Here is a 27,583-nt window from a genome sequence, read left to right as displayed (position 1 = left end):
AGTATGGACAATATTAGCAAATAAAAATACAGGTCGCCCAGTTTAATTTAAAATATCACATAAACAACAAATACATTTTAGTGTATCTCAAATATTAAACAGGACATGCTTATATTTTGAAAATGTTGTTTATCCCTTATTTAAATTTAACTGGATGACCTGTACTTTATGTGGCAATGCTGGACCTTATCTAATTAATCCTTTTTGAATGTATAACTTTTTTGACTGTTATCTCTTTGAAATGCAAATGAAAACGCTGAAAGCCTGCATTAAAATGCTTTGCATACTATTTCAGGTAGTTGATGTTGGTAACTTTTTAAAATGTTGGATGTGTTAGGAAAGGAATAATTTCTTGGAGGTTATAAGGGTAAAAACAAATGGAAGTAAAATTATACACACACACACACACACACACACACACGCCTATATGTACATACACAGACACAAGTTCAGTAAACATAGTCCTACATTTCCAAAGTAGAGGTAACCTAAGAAGGAATGGAATCCAAACAATTAATTTTATAAAATAGGGTAGAAATATCAACTACAATATAGAAAGGTTTTTTTTTTTTTTTTTTCCTCCTAAGAAACAAGTTGGGGTCTCACTATGTTGCCCAAGCCGGAGTACAGTGGCTATTAATAGACTTGATCATAGCTCATTGCAGCCTCAAACCCTTGGGCTAAAGTAATCCTCCTGCCTCAGCTTCACAAGTAGCACAAGCCACTGTACCCAGCGAGGATTATAGAGTTTGTTAAAGTGAGGAGAGAAGGAAAACGAAATGGGTTACAAGATTACAATGACTGAAACTGATTATCGAATATTTATATGTAAAATATCTACATATTAAATGTTGGCATGCATATAATTACATGCATAATAAAAGTATATATATAACAAAATAACAATATATGCATATTAAAATGTAAAGGTATATACATTTTTATTACAAAGAACAATTTATCACTTAGTAACATTTTTTTGCTGCTTGAAGCAAGATAAGTGAATAATCAATTTTATTTATTCTTTAAAAAACTAAATTGTCAACTGATCTCTTTTATAGTTCACTGCCAATAACTGCTAACATTTGGATCCTCTGAACTATTTATGCAACCATGGAATCAGCTATATTTCTTTAGTCTTCGTATGTTGAACTATTAAATCAGAGAATGCCAGTGCATTCTGATCTCTTAGCATCCATTAAGATAAAAACTCTAGACTTTTATCTAAAAAGCCAAAATAGTCTGTAATATAAAAATTAAAATAGGATATTTAATATTCTTTTGTAAATAAATAGGATAATGGGTATCTAGTACTGATAATCATATAACCTATTTATATTCAAATAGATCAATTTACTACAAACCTGCTTAAAATGAACAGAATAGTGATCAAATAACACCCAAAGAAAATCTTTTTTTTTCTCAGACTCATCAAATGTTGAAATTACAGGGATCTATAACATAATATCATAGACATTGCATATCTATCTCATATAAAAGTGTAGTTCTATATCACAAAGCAATTCAAATTTTGCTAAATGCAATAAAATCCTATGAGTTAGGAAAATTTTTGCCCATCTAAAATATTTTCTTTCTTTTTATCTTTTTTTTTTTTTTGAGATGGAGTTTTACTCTTGTTACCCAGGTTGGAGTGCAATGGAATGATCTTGGCTCACTAAAACCTCCACTTCCCAGGTTCAAGCGATTCTCCTGCCTCAGCCTCCTGAGTAGCTGGGATTACAGGCACTCATCACCATGCCAGGCTAATTTTTGTATTTTTAGTAGAGATGGGTTTCACCATGTTGACCAGGCTGGTCTCGAACTCCTGATCTCAGGTGATCCTCCCATCTCAGCCTCCCAAAGTTCTGGGATTACAGGTGTGAGCCACCATGCCCAGCCTCTAAAATATTTTCTACCTTCTGATAATTACTCCCAGCTGATTTTGGGATTTCTATTAGCAGAATTTTTTTCTTCTTGTTGTTATTTAAATAAATAGAAGACACGGTATTAACTCTCTGGAGGCTTCCTGTGGAGAACCGAGTTGACGATTGGATATTTGATCATTTCAGAATAAATATAATCCTTCCCTACTAGTTAATTGGAGAATTCTTCAATTTTCCTGAAGTAGTTACACTTTTCTTAAAATTATTAGAAGTTTTAAAGTATCTACCCACTAATTAAGAAAAACATGTAGCTGGATGCAGTGGCTCAGGCCTGTAACCCCAACACTTTGGGAGGCTGAGGCAGGTGGATCACCTGAGGTCAGGAGTTTCAGACCAGCCTGGCCAACATGGTGAAACCCCATTTCTATTAAAAATACAAAAATTAGCCAGGTGTGGTGGTACACACCTGTAATCCCAGCTACTTGGGAGGTTGAGGCAGGAGAATTGCTTGAACGGGTGGCGGCAGGGGCACAGAGGTTGCAGTGAGCCAAGACTGCACCACTGCACTCGAGCCTGGGCAATAGAGCAAAACTTTGTCTCAAATAAATAAATAAATGTAGTTGAATTTTAAAAATATAATTGGGTTTTAAATGTCTGTCTTAGTGTAAAGTCAGAAAAGAAGTAAGTGGTTAATGCTGCAATATGTAGCTAAAATTTAAAATCACAAGTGGGCAGAGATTTATCTACTTTTTTTGGTAACATGGAGATCATTTATGACCTGGGTTGGCAGGTATGGTACAGTGGAGGAGACAGAATTAAAATTAGATTAGTTGGTGGTTGGACGGGGAACAGCGGCTCAGGCCTATAATCTCAGCACTCTGGCAGGCCAAGGTTGGAGGATTGCTTGAGCCCAGTTCGAGACCAGCCTGGGCAACATAGTGAGACTGCATCTCTACCAAAAAAAAAAAAAAAAAAAATTAGAAAATTAAAAATAAAATTGGATTAGTTGACGGAGTGAAGGAGAGGTGAAGAAATAGAGACAAACCGTATAGGTACCTCTTATTTAGGTCCTCCTGTCTCCACTATTACTCTTGGCAGGCTTTCTTTGCTACTGATGAGGCAGAAATAAAACTATATTGTCAGTCTCAGATTTAAAAAACATTCATTTTAATAAGACTATTGCAAACACATTAAAAAACTAAACAGTAATATTACAAAATCTATATACTTGCACATTTAATATTTGTCAATGTGCCAGAGGTTTTCTTCATTCACTTTGACTTCTTCGAAGTGAAGGCATTTTTCCATCATCCCTTATAACTCTGATTGAATAAGTCTTAATGCTTTCTTCATGTTTTCTATCACTGAAATAAGAGTTAATATATATTATGCTATTAACAAATGAAAGTACAAATGCTATGATCTATTAACTCTAGAACCTGAAATTGACCCAATAGCTTTGAAAACTTGGGAATTCATCTGTGACATTAAAGAATATGCTAAAAGTGTACATGTAAATTTAGGGATTAGACCATTGAGAGCTGGTTGGTAAACTTTATGTTGAATAATTTCATTAGAGGGGTTTTGAGGAATACCTCTTTTATTTTTTAATGGACCATTTTGTATTAGTATTGCTAGATCTTACAGGCACAGTTGTCTTACTAAATGTGGTTGACAATGAATGTTGTAAAAAATAGATTTGGCCAGGCATGGTAGGTCATGCTTCTAATCCCAGCATTTTGGGAGGCTGAGGTGGGAGGATCACTTGAGGCCAGGAGTTTGAGAACAGCCTGGGAAACATACCAAGACCCTGTCTCTATGGAAAAAAAAAGAAAAAAAAAAAAGAGAGGATTAAAGTCCTAAGTAAGACTGTACCTCCTTGCTTACAGGCATTAAAGAAAGATGAAATGATTTGACTATCATTTGAGGAAATCACATGAGATCTTTGATACTAGGAGAATGGACGGTCTCAAGTTTCTGTCATTTTAAAGTGTACTATATTCTTTTCAGTGATCTCAGAATTTAGTAATCATAAAAGCCCTTAGGCATCCCTGTTAAAATAGATTCTGAGCTACCCCCAGAATTCTGATTTTGGTGGGAGCCAGAAGTTGGCATTTTAAACACCACCACTAGCCTCAGTGATTCTGGTGTGTAGATAGAACTGTTTGTGGAGAAGCACTGATGTAGGGCATCATTGTCCCTTAACTAACAGTCAGGGGTCAGCTATGACCACTGTTTCAGATCGTTTGTGAATACTTACATAGGGGTAAATCCTGAGGTTCATATGTGTACAATCTGTTAGAGTATCTTCCAGCTATATCAGCTCTGACTGTTAAAGAAGGGTCTGTCAAGAAAAAAACCAAGTCAGTAAAGTATAATTTAGCATGTTCTTTTTTTTCACTCTTGTAAAAATTTTATTATTATTATTTTATATTTGGGGGTTATGTGTGCAAGTTTGCTACATAGATATATTGTGTGATGCTGAAGTTCGGGCTTCAACTGAACTCAACACCCAAATATTGAACATAGTACCCAACAGTTAGTTTTTCACCCTTTGGCCCCCTCCCTCCTTCCCTTGATTTGGAGTTCCTATTGTCTATTGTTCCCCTCTTTATGTCCATGTGTAACCAGTGTTTAGCTCCTATCTATACGTGTGAACACGCACTGTTTGGTTTTCTGTTTCTGTGTTAATTTGCTTAGGATAATGGCCTCTGGCTACATCCATAAAATGTTCTTAAAATCATTTTTGTTTCTTAATCTAGAACAAATGTCAAGCAAATTTATAAGCAAAATTAGTTTTCATACATGTCGGTTCATGATGAATTAACCTGAATTCTCCTTTTAGTGTGTCGTAGATCTCTGTCAATCTAGTCTGGGGCAGTGTATTGAAAGTACATTGGGATATAGATTTAATAGCAAATGTGCTTTGAAAAAATATTTAACATTTTCAAATTGCAGAGATAGTGGATTTTGGTTGTAGAACTGACAAGAGCTGATATTGATTGGATTAGAAATGACTTCTCTTTAAAAAGAATAGTACTTGAGCCAGCATTTAAAAATAAAAGCAAGAATGCTGACTTCTACTAATTTTGTAGATCCGATGAAATGAGATCACATACATACCTACAAACATGATTCTAGGCACATATTGCCCATCAGGTGATAAATTCTTATCAGTGGTTTCATGCTAGCAGAAGAAAAAAAAAATGTTACTGGATTCATTTGTTTTTGATAGTTTCAAGATGATTTTGTGTGAACTAGACTGTCAGTAAATTCTATTTTGGCCTTTTATAATTCCACATAACTTCCTCTATTAACCAACATTTAGCTCTTTGTGCTTTAAAAATAGAAAAAAAGGCGGCCGGGTGCGGTGGCTCATGCCTGTAATCCCAGCATTTTGGGAGACTGAGGTGGGTGGATCACCTGAGGTCAGGAGTTTGAGACCAGCCTAACCAACAAGGTGAAACCCCATCTTTCCTAAAAATACAAAAATTAGCTGGGCATGGTGGCAGGTGCCTGTAGTCCCAGCTACTCGGGAGGCTGAGACAGGAGAATAACTTGAACCAGGGAGGCTGAAGTTGCTGTGAACCCAGATCGCACCATTGCTCTCCAGCCTGGGCGACAGAGCGAGACTCCATCTAAAAAAAAAAAAAAAAGAAAAAGGAAAAAAAGAAAAAAGGGATTCAAATTTTCCATGAAATTATAATATTAAGAAAACATCATAAAGTTTATGTACCATAAGGTTTAGCATGATGAACTTATTCTGAGCCATTTCTTGTATTTCTTCATTTTGGGAAAATACTTGTTTTAGTGCTGTAGGGGAAAACAAAATTGTCAGTTAGTTTTAAGGATCAAGAGAACTTTAATGTAGCATAGCAAAATAAAGCTAATATTTAGCATTTGTTTGCATATATAACTCAGGTGTAAATATTAATAGCTCATTGGCCTATTGCCACTTTGCAATGAGGGACAGTCTGTTCAAGGAGACATCAAAGGATAATCACAGTGAAGACACTAGTTTTATAATTTTATGTAACTCATTGACTCATTGGTTAAGACAACAACTTTTTTCTTTCAGTGTTTCTCCACCCTCTCAGCTCACCCCTTTCTTTTTATGGGAAGAAGAGGAATATCTAATTTCCAAGGGGATATAATAGAAATATTCAGTAGATTGGTAACAATCATTGTGGTCTTTAAGCACTTTAATAAAATGATGGTACTCTGGCAGTTGTCTAATTTTTTTTTTTTAATGAGATTTGCTGAGTGCCTTCTTAGTTATTATTACCAGGTCACTTTTCCTATTTTATATTGGAAATATTATGTATTATAATAAGAGCTCAGGGGCTAAAATTACCTTGGGAGTATTGACAATCTTCCAGGTGATGAATAACCATTAATGGCTTCTTACTAAACAAAGAAAGTATGGAATTAAGTCAAATGATTAACTTTGAGTCAAAACATACAGTGGAGTTAGATTTGAAGTTTTATTAGTTTCAATAAGACTTACAGTAGTAACTCAGATTTACAAATCATAGCACTGTAGTCAATAGCAGTGTTACTCTATTTGTGGCCCCAGAACTGACAGTATCAGTATCACTAAGTAGCTTATTAGGAACTTAAATTCAAAGGCTCCATTCCAAAATTAGCAAAGGCTCCATTCCAAAATTAGCTGGGCGTGGTGGCGTGAGCCTATAGTCCCAGCTGCTCTGGAGGCTGAGACATGAGAATCACTTGAACCCAGGAGGTGAGGTTGCAAGATAGCACCACTGCACTTCAGCCTGGGCGACATAGCGAGACTCTGTCTCAAACAAACAAAAAACCAAAGGCTTCATCCCAGACCCACTAAATCAGAATCTTTGGGGGTGAGGGGTGGTTTCAGGCATCTGTAGTTTAACAAGCTTGTTAGGTAATTCTTATGTACTCTATAGTGCAGTTAGAGAAAATCAGTCGTGTATCCAGAGATAAAGGGATATTATGAACAATGTATTCTTTTCCAGTGAACACTTAGTGTAAGATTTCAGGAACGTCAAAGACTTAAATGTAGTTTTAAAAAAAGTTTTACAAAAAAGCTGTTAATATTTGGCGATTTTCATATCCTTTCATTCTTGCACATTATAGAATGTACAGACAACATAAGTGGAAGTTTCCTAGTTAATACATTTTTGGGGGGTCATTTTGATTTTAACCATAAAAAAGTGAAAAAGATAAAAATTCTTCCTCCTACTGCTGACTTCTATAACTATGCTGTATTACTTTTCTTTATATTTTCTCCCAGAGGTTTTCAGGTCATGTAACTGAAAATCTATATTAATATGTATATATTGTATATACCCAGATGCATGTTCATATTTATGTGCATGTATTTCTTTCTAAAAAACAAAAATACTAGCACACAAGTATCTACATTTTGCTTTTAAAATATAACATATATCTTAGTTATGCCACTGTTCTTTTATATTATATTCTATTATATGAATATATTTTATCTTATTAGTCCCCCCAAAGATGGATATTTAAATTGTTTCCAATCTCTTGTATTTAGATTGTTCCTAAACATTTACAATCTACTCATCTGACAAAGGGCTAATATCCAGAACCTACAAAGAACTCAAACAAATTTACAAGAAAAAAGCAAACAACTCCATCAAAAAGTGGGCAAAGGATATGAACAGACAGTTCTCAAAAGAAGACATTCATACAGCCAACAGACACATGAAAAAAATGCTCATCATCACTGGCCATCAGAGAAATGCAAATCAAAACCACAATGAGATACCATCTCACACCAGTTAGAATGGCGATCATTCAAAAGTCAGGAAACAACAGGTGCTGGAGAGGATGTGGAGAAATAGGAACACTTTTACACTGTTGGTGGGATTGTAAACTAGTTCAACCATTATGGAAAACAGTACGGCGATTCCTCAAGGATCTAGAACTAGATGTACCATATGACCCAGCCATCCCATTACTGGGTATATACCCAAAGGATTATAAATTATGCTGCTATAAAGACACATGCACACGTATGTTTATTGCGACACTATTCACAATAGCAAAGACTTGGAATCAACCCAAATGTCCATCAGTGACAGATTGGATTAAGAAAATGTGGCACATATACACCATGGAATACTATGCAGCCATAAAAAAGGATGAGTTTGTGTCCTTTGTAGGGACGTGGATGCAGCTGGAAACCATCATTCTTAGCAAACTATCACAAGAACAGAAAACCAAACACCGCATGTTCTCACTCATAGGTGGGAACTGAACAATGAGATCACTTGGACTCGGGAAGGGGAACATCACACACCGGGGCCTATCATGGGGAGGGGGGAGGGGGGAGGGATTGCATTGGGAGTTATACCTGATGTAAATGACGAGTTGATGGGTGCAGCACACCAACATGGCACAAGTATACATATGTAACAAACCTGCATGTTATGCACATGTACCCTACAACTTAAAGTATAATAATAATAAATAAATTAAAAAAAAAAGAAAAAAACCATTTACATTTGTACATTTATTTGGTAAACATGCTTTTTTTTTAAGGCACACAGTTTCTTTACACTCATAATTGCATACTAAACTCTTATATAGTTCATATTTACAACCCGCCATAACGTTTTTGCATTCTGAATTAGTCCTTCACATTTTGATATTTGGCATAGTGTTCAAACACACTTTATACACACTGACCTCTCCTTAAACCACTCACAGATTTAATAAATCCTACAGAAAAACATTCAGAGATTATTGGAAGGCTTGATCTTCAACCACTCACAGATTTAATAGATCCTACAGCAAAACATTCAGAGATTATTGAAAGGCTTGATCTTCTATTTACTTCAAGATGACAGAAGAGTTAGTTTCTCGTGATGAAATACTACTAGAATGGAGAATTAACAAACTGTTGTGTAATTCATCAGAGAAGCATATTAACTCTGCTGAAGTACCACTGAATGAAACAAAAATGAATCTGTGAAATAGCAATCGGATTGGCAGGCTGGCTTCTATGTCCCATCACTCTCATAGTCTTCTATTATTATGTTTTCTTCCATGTCTCCTTAGGCTGAAAAGGGCTGAGGCTGGCTGGCAGGCAGTTCACTGGTACTATTCTGACTCAGAGGAAGAGACCAGGTTTCTGGCTCTGTGTCCTGAGCGGGTTCACCCAGAGATTCCTCTGCAGAATGCCCTCTATTAAGCTGGGCTTCATCTCCATTGTCAGGGTCGATCATTCCATGTTCCTTGTCAGTCAGGGCTTCCATTTTCAATCTTCCAAAGTGTTGCTTCAGAGGGAGCCTTCCAATATCTTGGATAAAAGAAATCTGAGCTTGATTTCTCATCGGAATGGTTAGTAGAGCAAGGTATGACAGTAGCTGAGTTTGGAGGCATAAAGCTGGTGCTCAGAAGTCAGGAAAAAGTGCTTTTGCTGCCAGGCAATTTTCCTTGATACTTTTTATTTATTAGAAACCACTGGGTTGTGTGCAAGGGTCAAAAACTTGATCCTCCTCCTTGGCAATGAGCATATCCTTGGGCTTTGGTGGAATGTATCACACCTCTCGTAGCTATAGGTGTCCTGTATTTCCTGAGTAAAGAGTGTGTATTCCAGTCACCACTGAGGATATCTGCAAAACTTAGAAATTCACTGGCTCTCACAATATCATCAATTTCATGAAGAAATCTATGTAGTTTTGGTGAAGATATAAATTAAATAAGTCTCCTGGCATATGTGACATTTCTACTACCTCCTCAGGTTCAACAAGTATGTATCCGTTCATATTCTGATAAATGAGAGGGCAACCGAGGTGAGTCTAATTCTGTTAAAGATGCTCTTTTATGGTATAGGATTTTCCTCAAAGATCGGAATAGAAACAGAGAAACATCTTTGCCACCAATAGCTTGGACCTCTTGATTTTCAAAAACCCTATCAGGTTTTTTTTTTCGTTTTGATTTTGACAGCACAGCATTCAATTTTAAAGACGTTCTTTTCTTCCTTGGCCATAAGTTGTTTTCCCCTTTTGAAGAAGAAATCTGGAGGCTGTTTATTGCACTTCTCATATCACCAGAACGTCCTTGACAGAGCAACTCTAGAGAAGTTTTGTCAGGGACAGTAATTTTTCTTCCACTCTTGTTAGCTTCTATACTCACTATTCGATTAAGAAATTTCATCATCATTGTTGGTGGCACAGGGTTGAAACTAATATTTGAGATAGAACACTCTTCCTAGATTTCTTCGGGAAACAAGAAACTTTGATTATTATCACCACTGAGACTGTCAGAGATTATAAATGTAAGAGGACATCGATCAATCTTCACATACTTCCTTAGAACTTCATGTAAAGTATGAGAATCCCGACAAAACTGGTTAGGTAAATCTTCAACCAGAATTATCTTCTTATAAGCTCTCAGATGGATCAGTAAACATGTGTAACTTGTTATACTCTGTTGCTCTTAGTAGAAACTTTGAAAACTGCTATCTGAGACTGATAGGGAAACGTACGGAAGCTTGATTCAGTATGAAATATTTCCTTGAAATCATCTTTTTGGAAGTCTGGTAAAACTGGATTAATCCACTCTTGTACTTGAATACCATGCTTATTTGATAGTATTTTTTGATAGTTATTGTTTCACATCCAGGAGGACCTGTTATTAATAAAATAGATCCATCCTGTTATGGTTGCCTTTCTAAGACTTGAGCTTTTTACCAGGTTTCAACTTCTTCAGTTTTCTTTTTATGCACAGCAAATGCATGCTAAATTTCTGGTTTATATTTATCTACCCATGATTCATTTTCAGATAGATAGTCTTTTGAATTTTCTAAACCATAAATCTGTTCTAAGGAAGATAGACTTCTTATTTTTCTAGCTGGAAATAATCCTACTTTCTAATGTAGAAGGCTCATTTTTTCTCTATGACTTGAGTTATTCACACCTAATGATGTGGCAGTAATAGTAGAGATGACTCTACACTCTAGAAAATCATTGAAAGATGGGTCATCCAGTCTGTTACCTTTGTGGAAGATACCTTTAGTCTAAGAAAAGTTTTTGACATTATAAGCTGTAATAGTTCCCATCCATAGTATAGGACCTGTAGTACATTAAACTATAATTCACCTCCTTTAAAAAGCAGGTAACTGTTCCTGAAGATGCCAGATTCCTGAAATGAGAGACCATGCTGTTTTTTTAAAATGATTTTGCACATAGATGGGTATGTTTGTAAATACATTTCCAGAAGTAGAATTTCTGGGTCAAAGAGTGTATGCATTTATAATTCTGATATATACCCTCCATAGAAGCTGTACCAATTCATATTCTCTCTGGTAGTGTGAGCAGTAATTGTTTTTGCTATTCTCACTAAAGCTGGTTATTAGTTTAAATTTTTTTTAATACAACAGGTGAAAAGAGGGAAATGAATGTGGTTTGTCTTTCTTATAAAAAACAATCTTATATATTTGCGTTACTTATTTTTCTATTCTGTGAACTTTCATATTCTTTGCTCATTTTTTTCTGTTGACTTGTTGACCTTTTTCTTATTAATATGGAGTATATTGTATATTAAAGCCACCCTTGTAATATGTGCTGCAGTTTTCCATTTAAAAAATATTTTTCCTTTGTTTACTGTAAGGTTTTGGTTATGCAGAAAATTCCGTGTAATTGAAAATATTAGTCATTTCTTTCAGACTTTTTCTTTTCTCTTCTCCTTTTCTTTGGTTATACTCAAGCCTAGCAGACAGGACTAGCACGAGGCCAGGTAAGCATCTAGAAGACTAAAATTAGAGGCTTTATTTTTGTATCCCAGGTATCTTTCTTGCCTCACTATAATCTTGGCTCTCCCCTATTCCAAGCATTTAAAGAAATAAAATTTTGCAGTAGTATCTTCTAGCACCTTAATGATTTAATTTTCATGATTTCTAATTTATTTTTGCATAAATGTGAGATATGGATGCAAATTTATTTGTTTTTCCCAGATGGCTATCAACTTCTCTCTGACACTAACTATTATGTAACCTGTCTCCCCTATTCCTGATTTAAAATACCACTTCCTGTATTAAAAATTTCCTGTAGTATCTATTTATCTATGGAGTTTGTCAGTTATCAATAATCAATTTACTTATTTATTTGACAAGTAAAAGCCGTATACATTTATGGTGTACGGCATGCTGTTTTGATATATGTATATTGTGCAGTGGTTAAATCAAGCTATTTCACATATGCATCACCTCACATACTTATTTTTTGTGGCGAGAATATTTAAAATTTACTCTCAGCAATTTTCAAGTGTAAAATATATTATTATTAACTATTATTCCCACAATGTACAACAGATCTCTAAAACTTATTTCACTTAACTGAATAATGTGTCCTTTGAGCAAGAACTCCCCATCCTTACCCCCAGACTCTAGTAACCACCATTTTCCTTTGTTTCTATGAGTTTGACTTTTTTAGATTACACATGTGAGATTATGTGATATTTGTCTTTCTGTATCTGGCTTGTTTCACTCACCATAATGTCCTCCAGGTTCTTCTATGTTGTTGCAAATGACAGTGCAGATATCTCTTAGACATACTGATTTTATCTTTTTGATATATGCCCAGCAGGAAATTGCTGGATCATATCGTAGTTCTATTTTTAATTTTTTGAGTAATCTCCATACATTATGCTTTCCATAATGGCTGTACTAATTTACATTCCCACCAACAGTGTAAAAGGGTTCTCTTTTCTCCACATTCTTGCCAACACTTGCTATTATTCATCTTTTGGATAATAGCCTTTCTAAAAGGAGTGAGGAGGTATTTCATTGTGGAGTTAATTTGCATTTTCCTGATGATTAGTGATGTTAAGTATTGTTTTCATCTACATGTTGGCCGTTTGTTTGTCTCCTTTTTTTTGAGATAGAGCTTTGCTCTTGTTGCCCAGGCTGGAGTGCAATGGTGCGATCTCAGTTCACCACAACCTCTGCCTCCCAGGTTCAAGTGATTTTCCTGCCTCAGCCTCCCGAGTAGCTGGGATTACAGGCATGCACCACCATGCCTGGCTAATTTTGAATTTTTAGTAGCGATGGGGTTTCTCCATGTTGGTCAGGCTGGTCTCGGACCCTCAACCTCAAGTGATCAGCCCGCCTTGGCCTCCCAAAGTGCTGGGATTAGAGGTGTGAGCCACAGCACCCAGCCTGTATGTCTTCTTTTAAGAAATGTCTATTCAGGTCTTTTGTCCATTTTTAAAACACAAATTCCATTTTTGTTTTGTTATTGATTTGAGTTCCTTACATATTTGCCTCTTTTCAGATGTAGGGCTTTCACATATTGTCTTCTATTCTGTTGGTTATTTCTTCACTCTGTTATTGTCTCCTTTGCTGTACAGAAGCTTTTTAGTTTGATGTAATCTCAGTTGTCTATTTTTGCTTTTGTTTCCCATGTTTTTGAGGTCATATAAAAAAAATCATTGCCCAGACTAATGTCTGGGTATATAGAATGATTTTTAAATACTGCTTTAATTTTAAGTGAATTGTGAGCGTCAAAGGAGATAGGCTCTTTGGATAGCTATTCAGAATTTCCTTCTTTCCAATGGCTAAATAGTATTTTATTATGTACATATACCATATTTTATCAATTCATCTGTTGATGGTCAGAAAAGATACTTGATATAATTTCAGTCTTCTTACATTTGTTAGACTTGTTTTGTGGTCTATCATGTGATCTGTTCTAAAAAAGAATCCCTATGCTATTGAGAATGTATCTTCTCTTGCTGTTTGATTAAATGCTCTGTATATGTTTGATAGGTCAATTTGGTCTAAAGTGTAGTTCAAGTCCAATGTTTCCTTATTGACTTTTTGGATGATCTGTTCATTGTTGAAAGTGGGGTATTGAAGTCCCTTACTATTGTTGTGTTGTAATCTATCCCTCTTTTCAGATCTATTAATATCTGATATATGTATTTAGGTACTGTGATGTTAGATGAATATATATTTATAATTGTTATACCTTCTTGGTAAATTAATCTGTTTGTTATTATATAATGACCTTCTTTGTTTCTGTTTACATTTTTTGACTTAAAGTCTGTTTTATCTGATGTAAGTGTAGCTACTTTTTTTTTGGTTTGTTTTGTTTCCATTTGTATAGGATATGTTTTTTGATCCTTTCAACTGCAGTTAATAAGCATCCTTCAAGGTGAAGTGAGGCCCAGCATGGTGGCTCATGCCTGTAACCCCAGCATTTTGGGAGGCCAAGGTGGGAGGATTGCTTGAGCTTAGGAGTTTGAGACTAGCCTGGGCAACATAGTGTAACCCTGTCTCTATCAAAAGTACAAAAATTGGCCCATGTGGTGGCACACATTTGAAGTCCCAGCTACTTGAGAGGCTGAGGCAGGAGGATCGCTTGAGCCTATAGTTGGGTCTTATGAGTTTTTTTTTTTTTTTTTTTTTTTTCAGGGGGCAGGGGGAATCTGTCTTTTAATCCATTGAGTCACTCTATGTCTTTTGACTGGAGGTCCAAATCTATTTACATTCAAAGTTTTATTTCTATACTTTTATTATGTTTTGTTTATTTACAAGTAACATACTGTTTATTATTGCTTTGTAAAATGTTTAATAATGATTAAGGCCTAATCCTTATTGCTCTCTTTTCAGAATGTTCCTAACTATCCTAACTACTCATGTCTATTTTTTAATTTCAATTTTAGAATTATCTTTTAAAAAAATCTTATTGCAATTTATTGTGATCATCTTAAAAAGTTTTTTAAGTATAGAGAGAATTGGCATTTTTATGATGTTAAGTCTTGCAATCCAAGAATATAATATGCACTGCCATTGGTTTGGAAATGTCTTTTTTCTTTTCAGTGTATTTAGTTTCATATAGATTTTGCACATCTTCTGTCAAGTTTATTCTGGAGTATTTCCTTTTTTGTCATTGTAAATGAGGTATTTTGCAAGTTTTTTTTGGATGTGTTTTTCTATATATAAATACAGTCAATTTTTAAATATCAGTGTATTCCCATCTAATTCAACAGAATTTTTGTTATTCTGAACATTTAAATTTTTAAAGTTTTTCAGGTATATAAATTATCATTTGCAAATAAAGATACTTTTAACTTTTCCTTTCTACATTTTCTACTTTTTCCTCCTATACTTGCATTAGTTAGTACCTCCAGAAAAATGTTAGTAATTGTTGTGATTATAGATATACTTGTCTTATCCACACTTTAATGGGACACTTCTATTTGTTTTCCCAGTAAGCATAACGTGTTCATTTTTTTTTGTTGTTGCTACTGTTGGAATGCTATTTCTTTGTTAGGGTTAATTTAAAGAAATTAATATTGTCAAATGCAAAGTCTTAAAAATTCAAATATAGATGTTTTATTCTATTAATGCATTTTCAGAATTTATGGAGATGAGAGATACTTGTATGGATTGTCTCCTTATAAATATTAAATTATTTTAATTACTACATTTTTTAATCCTAAACCATGCTGGCATTATCAGACCAAACCTCAATTTATCAGGGTATGTTTTTCAAATGTTCTGCTGGTGCTCCTTACTAATATATTGTTTGTTTGTTACACTGATATTTGGAAGTGAGATTCTTCTGTAGACTTTTTTCTTTTCTAATACTTGTCCAATATTGAAAAAATAGTTAATTTGAAATCTTTCTTCATCTTTAAAGAGTATTGCAATAGAATGTTCTTTAGATATTTCCTTAATTTAATAATATGTTTCTCAGCTTTATTCCCAAAGACTCAGTAGGCCTTTAAGAATAAAAACAGTATCATACTTGGTCATTGAGCCTAAAACAGTGTCTGGCACATAGCAATGGACATTCAAGGAATACTTGACTGATTAATTATAAATTTGGATTTTTAAAAAAGCTACTCAAATTGCTCTGATATTCAAACAGGCAGGCCTTAGAACTGCTGCCCTAAACCTGTTTTCTGTTTAAGCCTGTGCAATGCCTAATAAGTAATACTACTTTGTTTATACAACACACTCAAAAGCTTGATTGAGTAATAAATTCATTAATACAGAGGTATTTAGAGCTTTCGTTTATAAAATGCATTCTAACAGCAACTATTAGTCCCACTGGCATACAATAGCAGAGCAAATACTTGTGACATCTTTTTGAAAACTAAAATGCCTTCTTTTGATTCTTCTCTGAGGTATCTATATGATCTGTTAAAATTAACGGGGAGTGGAGGATACAAAATCAACACACAAAACCAGTAGCATTTCTATACAACAATAACAAACTAGCTGAAAAAAAGAAACAAGAAAGCAGTGCTATTTACAGTAATCACAGAAAGGCCAGGCGTGGTGGCTAATGCCTGCAATCCCAGCACTTTGGGAGGTTGAGGTGGGCGGATCACCTGAGATTAAGAGTTCAGGACCGGCCTGGCCAACATGGTGAAACCCTGTCTCTACTACTAATAAAAAATTATCTGGGCATGGTGGTGTGTGCCTGTAATCCCAGCTACTCAGGAGGTTGAGGCAGGAGAATCACTGGAACCTGGGAGGTGGAGGTTGCAGCAAGTTGAGATCGCATCACTGTACTCCAGCCTGGGCGACAGAGTGAGACTCCATCTCAAAAAAACAACAAACAAAAACCACACACACATACATGCACTCACACACACACACACACACAGGAATATATTAACCAAGGAGGTGAACGATCCCTACAAGAAAAACTATAAAACATTGATGAAAGAAATTGAAGAGAACACCAAAAGTGGAAAGACATCCCATGCCATAGATTGGAAGAATGAATTTTGCTAAAACGACCATACTACTGGAAGATATCTACAGATTTAATGTAATCTCTATCAAAATTCCAATGACATTTTTCACAGAAACAAAGAAAAAATCTTAAAATTTGTATAGAACCACAACAGACTCCAAATAGTTCAAAGCAATACAGAGTGAAAAGAACAAACTGCAGGCATCATACTACTTGACTTCAAAATATACTGCAAAGCTATGGTAAACAAAACAGCATGGTATTGGTATAAAAACAGACACCTAGACCAATGGAATAGAATAGAGAACCCAGAAATAAATCCACATATTTAAAGTCAACTGATTTTTGACAAAGGTGCCAAGAATATGCATTGGGGAAAGGACACCCTCTTCAATAAATAGTGCTGGAAAACATGAATATTCATATGTAGAAGAATGAAACTAGACTCCTATCTCTCACCATATGCAAAAATCAATTCAAAATGAACTAAAGACTTGAATGTAAGACCCCAAACTATAAAACTCCTAGAAGAAAATATAAGGGAAGACCTTCAGGACATTGTTCCCAGCAAAAAAATGTATGGGTAAGATTTCAAAAGCAAATGCAACAAAAACAAAAATAGACAAATGGTATTGTGTCACCTGAGAAGCATCTGAACAGTAAAGGAAACAAAAGAATAAGGGGATAACCTGTAGAATGGGAAAATTATTTGCAAACTATTCATTTGACAAGGGCCTTATATCTAGAATACACAAGGAATTCAAATAACTCAGCAACAAAAAACCCCAAATGATTTGATTTTAAAATGGGGAAAAGATCTGAATAGACATTTCTCAAAAGAAGACACACAAATGGCCAAGGATATGAAGAAACTCTCAACATCTCTAATCATCAGGGAAAGGCAGATCAAACCACAATGAGATATTATCCCACCACAGTTAAAATTGATATTATCAAGAAGACAAAAAATAACAAATGCTGGTGAGGATGCAGAGAAGAGGGAATTCTTATACACTGTTGGTAGGAATGTAAATTAGTACAGCCATTATGCAAAACATATAGAGGATTCTCAAAAAACTAAAAATATAACTACCATATGGTCCAGCTTTCCTACTACTGAGTATTTATTTAAAAAATCAGTATATTAAAGAGATATCTGCATCTCCATATTTATTGAATCACTATTCACAATAGCCAAGATTTATAGAATCAACCTAAATGTACGTCAGTGAATGAATGGATAAAGAAAAAGTGTTACATATTCACAGTGGACTATTACCTAGCCATAAAAAATAATGAAATGCTCTCATTCACAGCAGCATGAATGAGCCTGGAGGATGTGTTAAGTGAAATAAGTCAGACATAAAAAGATAAATGCCATGAATTCTGACTCATATAGGGTAGCTTAAAAAAAACTTGTACTAATAGAAGTAGAGAATAGAACTCTGGTTATTAGAAGCTGGGAAGGGTTCAGAGCTGGAAGAATAAGGAGAAGTTGATTAATAGATGCAAAAATACAGCTAGATAGGAGGAATAAGTTCAAGTAGTCTACAGCACTATAGGGTACATGCAGTTAACGATAGTTTATTGTATATTTTTAAAAAGCGAATAGAGAGGATTTTGAGTGTTCCCACCAGAAAGAAAAGAAATGTTTGAGGTGATACATATGCTAATTACACTGATTTGATCACTACACATTGTGTACATGTATCAGCATATCACTCTATATTCCATAAATATGTACAATTATTATGAGTCTACTACAGATAAAAGGAAAAAAATGAGCTGAGAGTCATGTTACCTTTTTTGAGCATAAAAGAGACCTTCTTCATAAGTTTGTACCCAAGTGATGTCATCTCCCCATCCTGAAATAGAAGAGAGAAATCAATGCAGTAACCCAGAACTAGAGACGAGCTCTGAAATGGGTATCTAATAATCAGATATCTACCTACAGATATTTAACTAAGCCTTCAAGCTGTTGGCTGATACATGGTGCAGAGGACCCACAATTTTCACTAGATATGGAGGTGGTTTCCCTTTATGTTGTAGTACTGAGGTTTTGCTACTGTATTTCAAACCTTGAGGCCCATGGCCTTGAAGCCAGTAAGTGCTTAATAAATATTGTTATCATTAGAGCTGATTGAAAGGACATCTTTGGATAATGTAAAAGCTCTGGCTTTAGGAATGTTTGGAAAGTAACAGTTCATCTTTGCATACTTCGTAAAATTATTAGGAATCCTTTGGGCTGTACTCTACAATGCCCTCTTATTTTGGGTCCCAAGAGATGCTGACCTCTTCTAAGTCAGTATACATTGTGAAATAAGGGAATTCTGAATTTTGCTTTGAATTCTGACATGGAAAAAATTCTTGTGTGGGAATTTCATGGCCGAGAGACATAATAAAACACATGTGTTTTGGAAACACCCAAAAGAATGGAGAGAAAAAAACAGAAAGCAATAAATATAGAGAGAACGCATTAGCCTTAAAGAAATGGTATGAGTATTTGGGAATGTGTATTAGCAATTAAAGAATAAGATCATCAAGGAGACGAATGCACAGAACCTCCAAAAACATTACTGAGTATTTTCAGAAAGTGTCTCAGTCTATCAATGAGAGAGATTGAATTAATGTGAAAATTAGCAATATTTGGAAGTCAGTCTGGGCCCAGATTTTCATGTACATTTCAAATGTTGTCAGACCACAGTTTCTGGCCTTAATGTCATGGTAAATATAATAATAATTTGAAAAATATGATTCCATGATTTTTGCTTGTTTGTTTTTCATGTTTGTTTTCTAGTGACAGCTTTATTAAAATAAAATTAATACACCAATACAACTCACCTATTGAAAATGAATACTTTTGGCCAGGCGTGGTGGCTCATGCCTGTAATCCCAGCACTTTGCGCGGCTGAGGTGGGTGGATCGTTTGAGGTCAGGAGTTCAAGACCAGCCTAGCCAACATGGTTAAACCCCGTCTCTACTAAAAATACAAAAATTAGCTGGGTGTGGTAGCATGCACCTGTAGACCCAGCTACTTGGGAGGCTGAGGCAGGAGAATCCCTTGAACCTGGGAGGTGGATGTTGCAGTGAGCCAAGATTACACCACTGCACTCCAGCCTGGGAAACAGAGCAAGACTCCATTTCAAAAAAAAAAAAAAAAAAAAAAAAAAAAAAAAGAAAGAAAGAAAATGTATACTTTTTTCAGTATATCCACAAAGTTGTGTAACCATCATCACAATCAATTTTAGAACATTTTCATCTCCTCAAAAAAACCCGCTATACCATTTAGCTATCACCTGCTCCCCATTTTCTTCAACTGCCATAGCCCTAAGAAACCCCTAATCTACTTTCTGTCTCTATAGATTTGCTTATGCTGGACTTTTCATATAAATGGAATCACACAATATGTAGGCTTTTGTGACTAGATTTTTCCACTCAGCATAACCTTTTTAAGATTCATCCATATAGTGACATGTATTATTATTTAATTCATTTTTTATGGTAAAATATTATTCCATTGTATGGATATACCACATTTTATTTATTTGTTCAGCAGTTAATGGATATTTGGGTTGTTTCCACTTTTTCTCTTTTATGAATAATGCCACTGTGAACATACATAGGCAAGTTTTTGAGTGGTATATGTTTTCATTTATCTTGGGTATACACCTAGGAGCGGAACTGCTGAACAAATGGTAACACTATATTTAGGTTTTTGAGGAGCTGTCAGGTTATTTTCTCAAGTGGCTGCATCATTTTATATTCTCACCAGCAATGTTTTTTTTTTTTTTGTTTTTGTTTTTTTGTTTTTCTTTTTTTTGCCTGATTTAAAATCTTAACATTGAAAAACATCTCTTGTTAGTTTAATGCAACATCTTAACAGGAACTCTTGCTCTCTGTAATACTCCTGAAAGATTCTCTTTCCAACTTTGGTTGAACACATGCAATATCTATACACCACATTTTGCGGTAAGTAAAAGTTATTCTAAAACAGCAAGTGAGACTAGGCCTCTGCTTAATTTTCCCTCTTCTGATGCAAATATCATTCAATGCTGGAGCATTAGCAGTGGGGAAAATTTCTATTCTCTGCTCCTGCTCAATTTGGTTCCACAAACAGTAAAGGAACATCTGCTGCATAACTTACTCCACAAAGCAGTGGGAATACAAACATAGACAATATAATCCCTATTCTCAAAAAATTCTCCGAAGCCCCGTAGGAAAGCCATATTGCATTATAATAATTTTTGATATACTCTGTTATAATCACAATAGGTCAAAGCTGGTACAGTTTAAATGCACCTCATGGCTTCTGCTCATTACTCTAATTCTATCCCTATCTCTGTCTCTGGCTATGTTTTCTTGTCTTTTGAGATTTTATTCATTTATCTAACATATATTTATTAAGTATTTACTATCTGCCGAGCACTGGACTAGGTACTCAGCAATTCTGATCCAAAGGGAGTTGGGATTTTCTTTTTTTTTTTTTTTTTTTTTTTTTTTTTAACTGATGATTACATATTTATTAAACAATATAAATACTGTTTTTGTTTGCTTAATTTTCCCAAACTTTTTTTTTTTAATTTATTTATTATTATTAAACTTCAAGTTGTAGGGTACATGTGCACAACGTGCAGGTTTGCTACATATGTATACTTGTGCCATGTTGGTGTGCTGCACCCATCAACTCGTCATTTACATAAGGTATAACTCCCAGTGCAATCCCTCCCCCCTCCCCCCTCCCCATGATAGGCCCCGGTGTGTGATGTTCCCCTTCCCGAGTCCAAGTGATCTCATTGTTCAGTTCCCGCCTATGAGTGAGAACATGCGGTGTTTGGTTTTCTGTTCTTGTGATAGTTTGCTGAGAATGATGGTTTCCAGCTGCATCCATGTCCCTACAAAGGACACAAACTCATCCTTTTTTATGGCTGCATAGTATTCCATGGTGTATATGTGCCACATTTTCTTAATCCAATCTGTCACTGATGGACATTTGGGTTGATTCCAAGTCTTTGCTATTGTGAATAGTGCTGCAATAAACATACGTGTGCATGTGTCTTTATAGCAGCATAATTTATAATCCTTTGGGTATATACCTAGTAATGGGATGGCTGGGTCATATGGTACATCTAGTTCTAGATCCTTGAGGAATCGCCATACTGTTTTCCATAATGGTTGAACTAGTTTACAATCCCACCAACAGTGTAAAAGTGTTCCTATTTCTCCACATCCTCTCCAGCACCTGGAAGTTGGGATTTTCTTGGATCACTGTATGCGTATTTTTTTTTTTCTCCCTGAATCTTCTACTACCTTTTTCTAATTAATCTTCCTTTTCTTCTTACTTCCTTCTCTACTTAACTGGTGCTGCCCTGTACTCTAAGGGGCTCCATATGCTACTCTCTGTACTGTATCCAAACTCCTCCCACTCACCCCTACATTTAATCTTCATTCATTCTGAGCCTCATTCTCTCCGTTGTTTACCATGTAGCAATAGATGCTAAAAGACTTTGCCAAATATAAACCAATTCTCAGTAATGCTGTTCTCAGCTAATATCAGTAATCTGTGTTAAATTAGTTTCTTATCAATTGAAATAACAGAACCTTTAAGTTGTTTAAAATAGAGCATACAAATGTAATATATTTTTCAAAACATTCAACAAGAGTTTTAAATAAATATTTAGAAGTGAGCACACAGAATGTTGATGCTTTGTGGTACAGTTATCACAGTGCTGCTTAATGCAGACCTGGAAAATCTTTAAGGGCAATAACTAGTTTAGTCTTTGGCACTTTAAGGCTACTGAGCTCATTGTTTTGCAACAATTATGCTTATATAGAGAGACAGTTATGTTTAGGAAAATATTTCAACTTTTTCATTCATTTCTTTTGCAAAAATATATTGACTTTCTGTATATATAGTTTGTGTGCTTGTTAAGCTGAAGTAGAGTTAATTAGCTTAGGTAAACATTGATGAGCACTTGGCTGGCACTCAGTACATCTGTTAAGAAATGAATGTACTTGGGAAGCAAGTCAATCTTTTAGAATTTGAAATTATATAATATATATCTATAACTATAGCATATATTTATATATAATTTATTATATATTATAACAAATGTATACTATTGTATATTATATATAATTTATATGTTATTATTATAATATATATGATATATATATATCAGAGATAGGAACAGAATTACTTGTTCCCACATGGTTATTCAAAACTAGCAGTATTACTACTACAAGGCACTTGACCACTATTTGCAGTAGTAATGTGAATGGAGCAAACAAATATTCAAGTACTTGGTGGTAATACTGATAATTTTAAACAGCTATGTGGGGACAAATAATTCTGTTCCTACTTCTGTTACTTAGAGATATAGAAACCAACGTTGAGAATTTTTTCTTTTATAAAATGTTTCTTTACAGATGAATATATATTTGTTTCTTAGGCCAAAGTAAAACAGTAAATACAAAAAGAAATGTTTTCTAAACATGTAGCCAATGGCAATCCTTGATTATGTCTAAAACCACTGTCTTCCAGAGTCAATATAGCAAAGACTTGGGTACCCCAAATTCTCAGGGTTTGGGGTACAGTATAATTTTCTGGGAAGGCTTATATAAAATCATTCCAAATTATTATTTTTTTTTTGGAGGACTGGGAAATAGAGGACTGAGAATTGGAGCAAATTTTGAGGAACCTTAAATTGCTTTTAGGACACCAATATGACATAGCAATCAATCATTATTTTCTAGGACTCTGGTTATCAAAGTTATAGACAGCAAGTCAATTCTCCATTATTTCAGCAAAAGATAATGCAAATTTATGTTATTGTTTGCTAATTGATTTGATTCACTGCCTAAAATAAACTGATTCTTTCTGTTTTTAAAAATCCATTTTGAAGTCACGCACAATAAAAATCATTCAGTTAGTTGAATTTGTTTCATAATTAGACCATGAGTGAAGACACCAGATATTTTAAAAAGCAATCCCAATGACTGAGTTTAGAAAATAAAATGAGATTACAGCACCTCTTGCAAGTGTCTGAGGAGGCCTCTTTTCCTTTTTTATTGCAATGGCAAGGTTGGAAGAAACTGCGACGAGTAAGAGGCAGAGAGCCAAAGCTGAGTGTAGCATCATGTCTTCTAGAGAATCTCTCAGAAGAAGCTAGATGACAGAAAGGAATTCTCAGAATCTACTGAGTTACTTCAAGCTATTATTAGAAGATATTTGCTAAGAGTTGAACCAATACTGTGACGACAGACTGTTCTGCTTTTTTGGTTTGACATGGTGTAACCAACCACATAGAACTTTCATTCACATGTGATTTTTAAAATACTTAATCAACTCAATACATGCTCAGTTGGTGAGAAGTCACGTTCTGAGCATCCTGGGCATAGTACTGTATAGTTAAAAGACAGCTGGTTCAGGGCACACAAAGCCTGCTTCTGAATCGCCCTGTAGTGTTCACACCACCAAGATGAAACTCAAATAAGATTATGTTTTTTAATGTCTTGTAAACTATAAAGTGACTTTTAGCATGCAGAAATATTCTTTGCCTTTTGATTTGATTCTTTGCCTTTTGATTCTCCTGCATCTAGTAGGTCAAAACATTTTGACTCTATACCAAGATAAGATTATACATGAACAAATATTGCTTAAAATAGAAATCAGAGGAAAAATAGAATATGGAGGATTCTTGTCCTTCAGTTCCTTTATAGTTTCTTACCTTTCTCATCCTTCCAACAATTACTCAGAATTTTGCCCTTCAGTTTATAATACAGCTCTTTATAAAAATAAAATACTGTCATATTACTATAAATTAGACATATGTATAGAGATGCGTAGATGTGCCATGATTACATTCTCTCCTGGTTAGCTAGAATTCAAACCGATTCTTAACTCAATGTGAGTCTTTTATACTTTGCACATTAAGATAAAAACTAAAGTCTAAAGTTGGGCCTGATCTGGATCTGGTCATAAACCACTTGATGAATATATTACAGGAAGTCTGTAATATTTGTGAGATGTTTAGTTATAGCATTAGCATATAAAACTCATTTGAAAATGGTTGGCGCATGCAGTTTTGAAACTTTACCTCAAAATATAAAATAAATATACAGAAATCCTTGACATTTATTTAAAGTTCCTTTAAGACGTCTTTCTTATTGACTTACATTATTTAGTATCGAATTTGTCACCAAAATAGTAAAATTTCCTTAGCCAAGCGAGTCTCCTGCCTTGGTCTCCCGAGTAGCTGGGGTTACAGGTGTGTACCACCACACCTGGCTAATTTTTCTATTTTTAATAGAGACGGGGTTTCACCATGTTGGCCAGGCTGGTCTCAAACTCCTGACCTCAAATAATCCACCTGCTTCAGCCTCCCAAAGTGCTGGGATTACAGGGGTGAGCCACAGCTCCCGGCCTCCTTTCGTCTCCCCTCCTCTCCCCTCCTTTCCCCTCTTTTCCCCTCCTTCCCCCCCGCCCCCCGTCCTCTTCCATCCTTTCTTTCCAGGCATATAAAAACCCTGTTAAATAACGATCATGGTGCCTGATAAGGATTTCAGTTTAAGTTTCCATAACTTATTAAACCATAAAACATTTCAGAATGTCATCTTGTACCTTAAGGCCTCGGTCATCTTGTACTTTAAAGACTGAAACAAAGAAAGGGTGGATTTTAGTAGAGGACAGGGACATTTGACTCTGGAACATGAAACCCAACCCAGCAAAGGCAGCGTTAGTTAGACAGGTTGGGAGTTGCAGTGGAGGAACTGAAGCAACCATCTAGGACAGGATCTTAAACTGAATCCAGCAGCCTTCTAGAAGGCCTGTGGATGAGCTACAGAAGGCTCAAAACCCCTGGAAATTGCGTGCAAAATTTTATCTGCCTGTTCCTTTTCCATGGGAATAGGGTCCAAAACGTCATTAAAATTCTTCCAGGGATCTTGGATATAAAGAAGAGTTAAGAAAAGTCAATCTGGAGAAAGATTTTTCTATGTTAGGTACAGAGACAAGCAGGTGGAATCTGCATTTTAAAAAAGAAAAGCATAACTTCATCATTTTTGCTATTTTAAAGCTGCCAAGCTTAGAATTAGGTGGGAACAATTTTTTCTTTAAAATTTCAAATATTTATGTATTATTGTCAAATACTTTCTAATTAAAAAATAAAAATCTTGGTTTTCTGGTTTTACATTGATAAATTATAAAATAGATATTAAATATATTCTGTGACAAAGCAGTACAATTTGTACATTGTAGATTTTGAATAAATAATGCTTTCCTTGGTAAAATACAGTGTAAATTGCTGAGGGTCCTTTAGAATCAGTTGCAAGGTTAAGCTACTCGGGGGAACACAGATAAATATGGCATGGTTACAGGCCTATAGCAGCTTAAAATGCATTTGGGAGGCATATAACCATATGTCAGAAATTAGGTTGTATAAACATTGGTCAGTTAGCATTTTCTGACATTAGTATTTTATTTTTCAAAAGTAATTTAACATAAATAACTGATATTATAAGTGCCTATATTTTAAAGTAAAACAAGACTTAAAAGAATATAAAGAAGAGCTATTATTACTTGTAGAATAATTTTTAAAGAGTCGTTTTTGTGGTTGACGTCAATTTATTCTAACACCATTCATTTAAATAGAGATAAAACTATGAAACCAGCAAAGGAAATCCAGTTCGGTAAAAGAAGAAAATTAAAAATTCATTTCACTTTCCCAGCCTTTACTGAAAGCTTCACTTTTATATAGCAAAAGGTGATTATTTAAATATTGCAAAGCTTGACCACTGATTAAGTAATCTGGAAACTTTGCTTGCTTACCTGACTTGGCCAGTGCTCTTGTTGGAAATGTACTCTCGATGTTTCTGGTTAAAAATGGGTGTGGATTTATAGACACACACACACACCTGACCTACAACCTCACCTGCATAGAAACAAGAGCATAGTTACCGGAAAACAAACTTTAAAAAGTAGGCTGGTCTGAAAAACTCTGTGCTTCTTTCCAGTTCTCATGCTTCTCATACTAAAAAAGCTCTTTTCTTTTTCTCTAAATTCAGATTGAATGTCCTCATAAAATGAGGTTAAATACCATCTTTGTGGTTCTTTCTCTTTTACTTTTTATTTCCCAAGGTAATTTAATGTTTGGCTGAAGTTCAGCACACACACAAAAAAAAGGAAGAAGGAAACCGGACTGAATTGAAGAACTGTGTGCATGCCATTGTTCTTGATGCGAGTGCTGTGAGGCTTGCAGATTAGAAAGAAAGCAAATAGAAATTCCTAAGGGTTACTCTGTTTACAGGAATATAATTAACAGCTAAAGAGATTGAGTCCTTTTTTTTTTTTTTTTTTTTTTTTGAGAGAGAAGGAAATAATTCTGTTTTAAAATTGAACATTTTCATCATTTGATTATTCTTTACAATTTTTTTATAAAACCTTTACTGTGCACAAAAATTGAAAACAGCAATTAGATAAGTTTAAATTTATCTAATAGTTAGATACTATTTAATTAATTGAGAGTAATTATTTAATTACTGTTAAAATAATGTAGGGCAGGATGTCATCAAATTTGTTTTTTTGCATAGCCCAGGAAACAGGACCGATTTTGACATTTTTAAATGGTTGGGGAAAAAAACCAAAAGAATCATATTCTGTGATATGTGAAAGTTATATGAAATTCACTTTCAGTGTCCATAAATAGAGAGAGATTTGGCGGATGGCATGCAGCCATGTGCATTTACTTACTAGTGTCTATGGCTACTTTTGCACTGCAACAGCAAAGTCCGGTACAGTCCAGGACAGTGGATACCAAAATCTGTGCACACTAAGTCCCATATCTGGCCCCGCATAATCCACAGATATGAAAAGTTGGTCCTCCATATATGCAGGTTTGGCATCCCGTGAACATGGTATTTTTGATCCACTTTTGGTTGTGGATGTAGAACTTGCTCATATGAAGGACTGTATTT

At 34.9% G+C, this 27,583-nt stretch overlaps 1 protein-coding gene and 1 pseudogene across 2 annotated transcripts; both read right to left on the bottom strand.

The window, feature by feature from the left end:
* Positions 1-1,558: 1,558 nt before the first annotated feature.
* AGR3 (anterior gradient 3, protein disulphide isomerase family member) lies at positions 1,559-26,695 on the bottom strand. Of its 2 annotated transcripts, XM_007981967.3 has the most exons (9): positions 26,439-26,695; positions 25,233-25,264; positions 23,642-23,777; positions 18,414-18,477; positions 6,238-6,290; positions 5,620-5,696; positions 5,007-5,070; positions 4,144-4,227; positions 1,559-3,247 (listed from the first exon to the last, which is right to left on the bottom strand). In XM_007981967.3, exons 3-9 carry the CDS (start codon positions 23,748-23,750, stop codon positions 3,198-3,200), a joined length of 501 nt encoding a protein of 166 aa, XP_007980158.1. In that variant the 5' UTR covers positions 23,751-23,777; positions 25,233-25,264; positions 26,439-26,695; the 3' UTR covers positions 1,559-3,197. The 2 variants fall into 2 exon arrangements, with proteins under 2 accessions (XP_007980158.1, XP_007980159.1); XM_007981968.3 differs by lacking the exon at positions 25,233-25,264.
* LOC103226437 (cell cycle checkpoint protein RAD17 pseudogene) lies at positions 8,253-14,285 on the bottom strand (annotated as a pseudogene).
* Positions 26,696-27,583: the final 888 nt, after the last annotated feature.

The sequence above is a fragment of the Chlorocebus sabaeus genome, chromosome 21, assembly GCF_047675955.1.
Source record: "Chlorocebus sabaeus isolate Y175 chromosome 21, mChlSab1.0.hap1, whole genome shotgun sequence".
NCBI lineage: Eukaryota > Metazoa > Chordata > Mammalia > Primates > Cercopithecidae > Chlorocebus > Chlorocebus sabaeus.
Note: the sequence above shows the minus strand (reverse complement) of the source record. Positions and strands in the feature narration are given on the sequence as shown.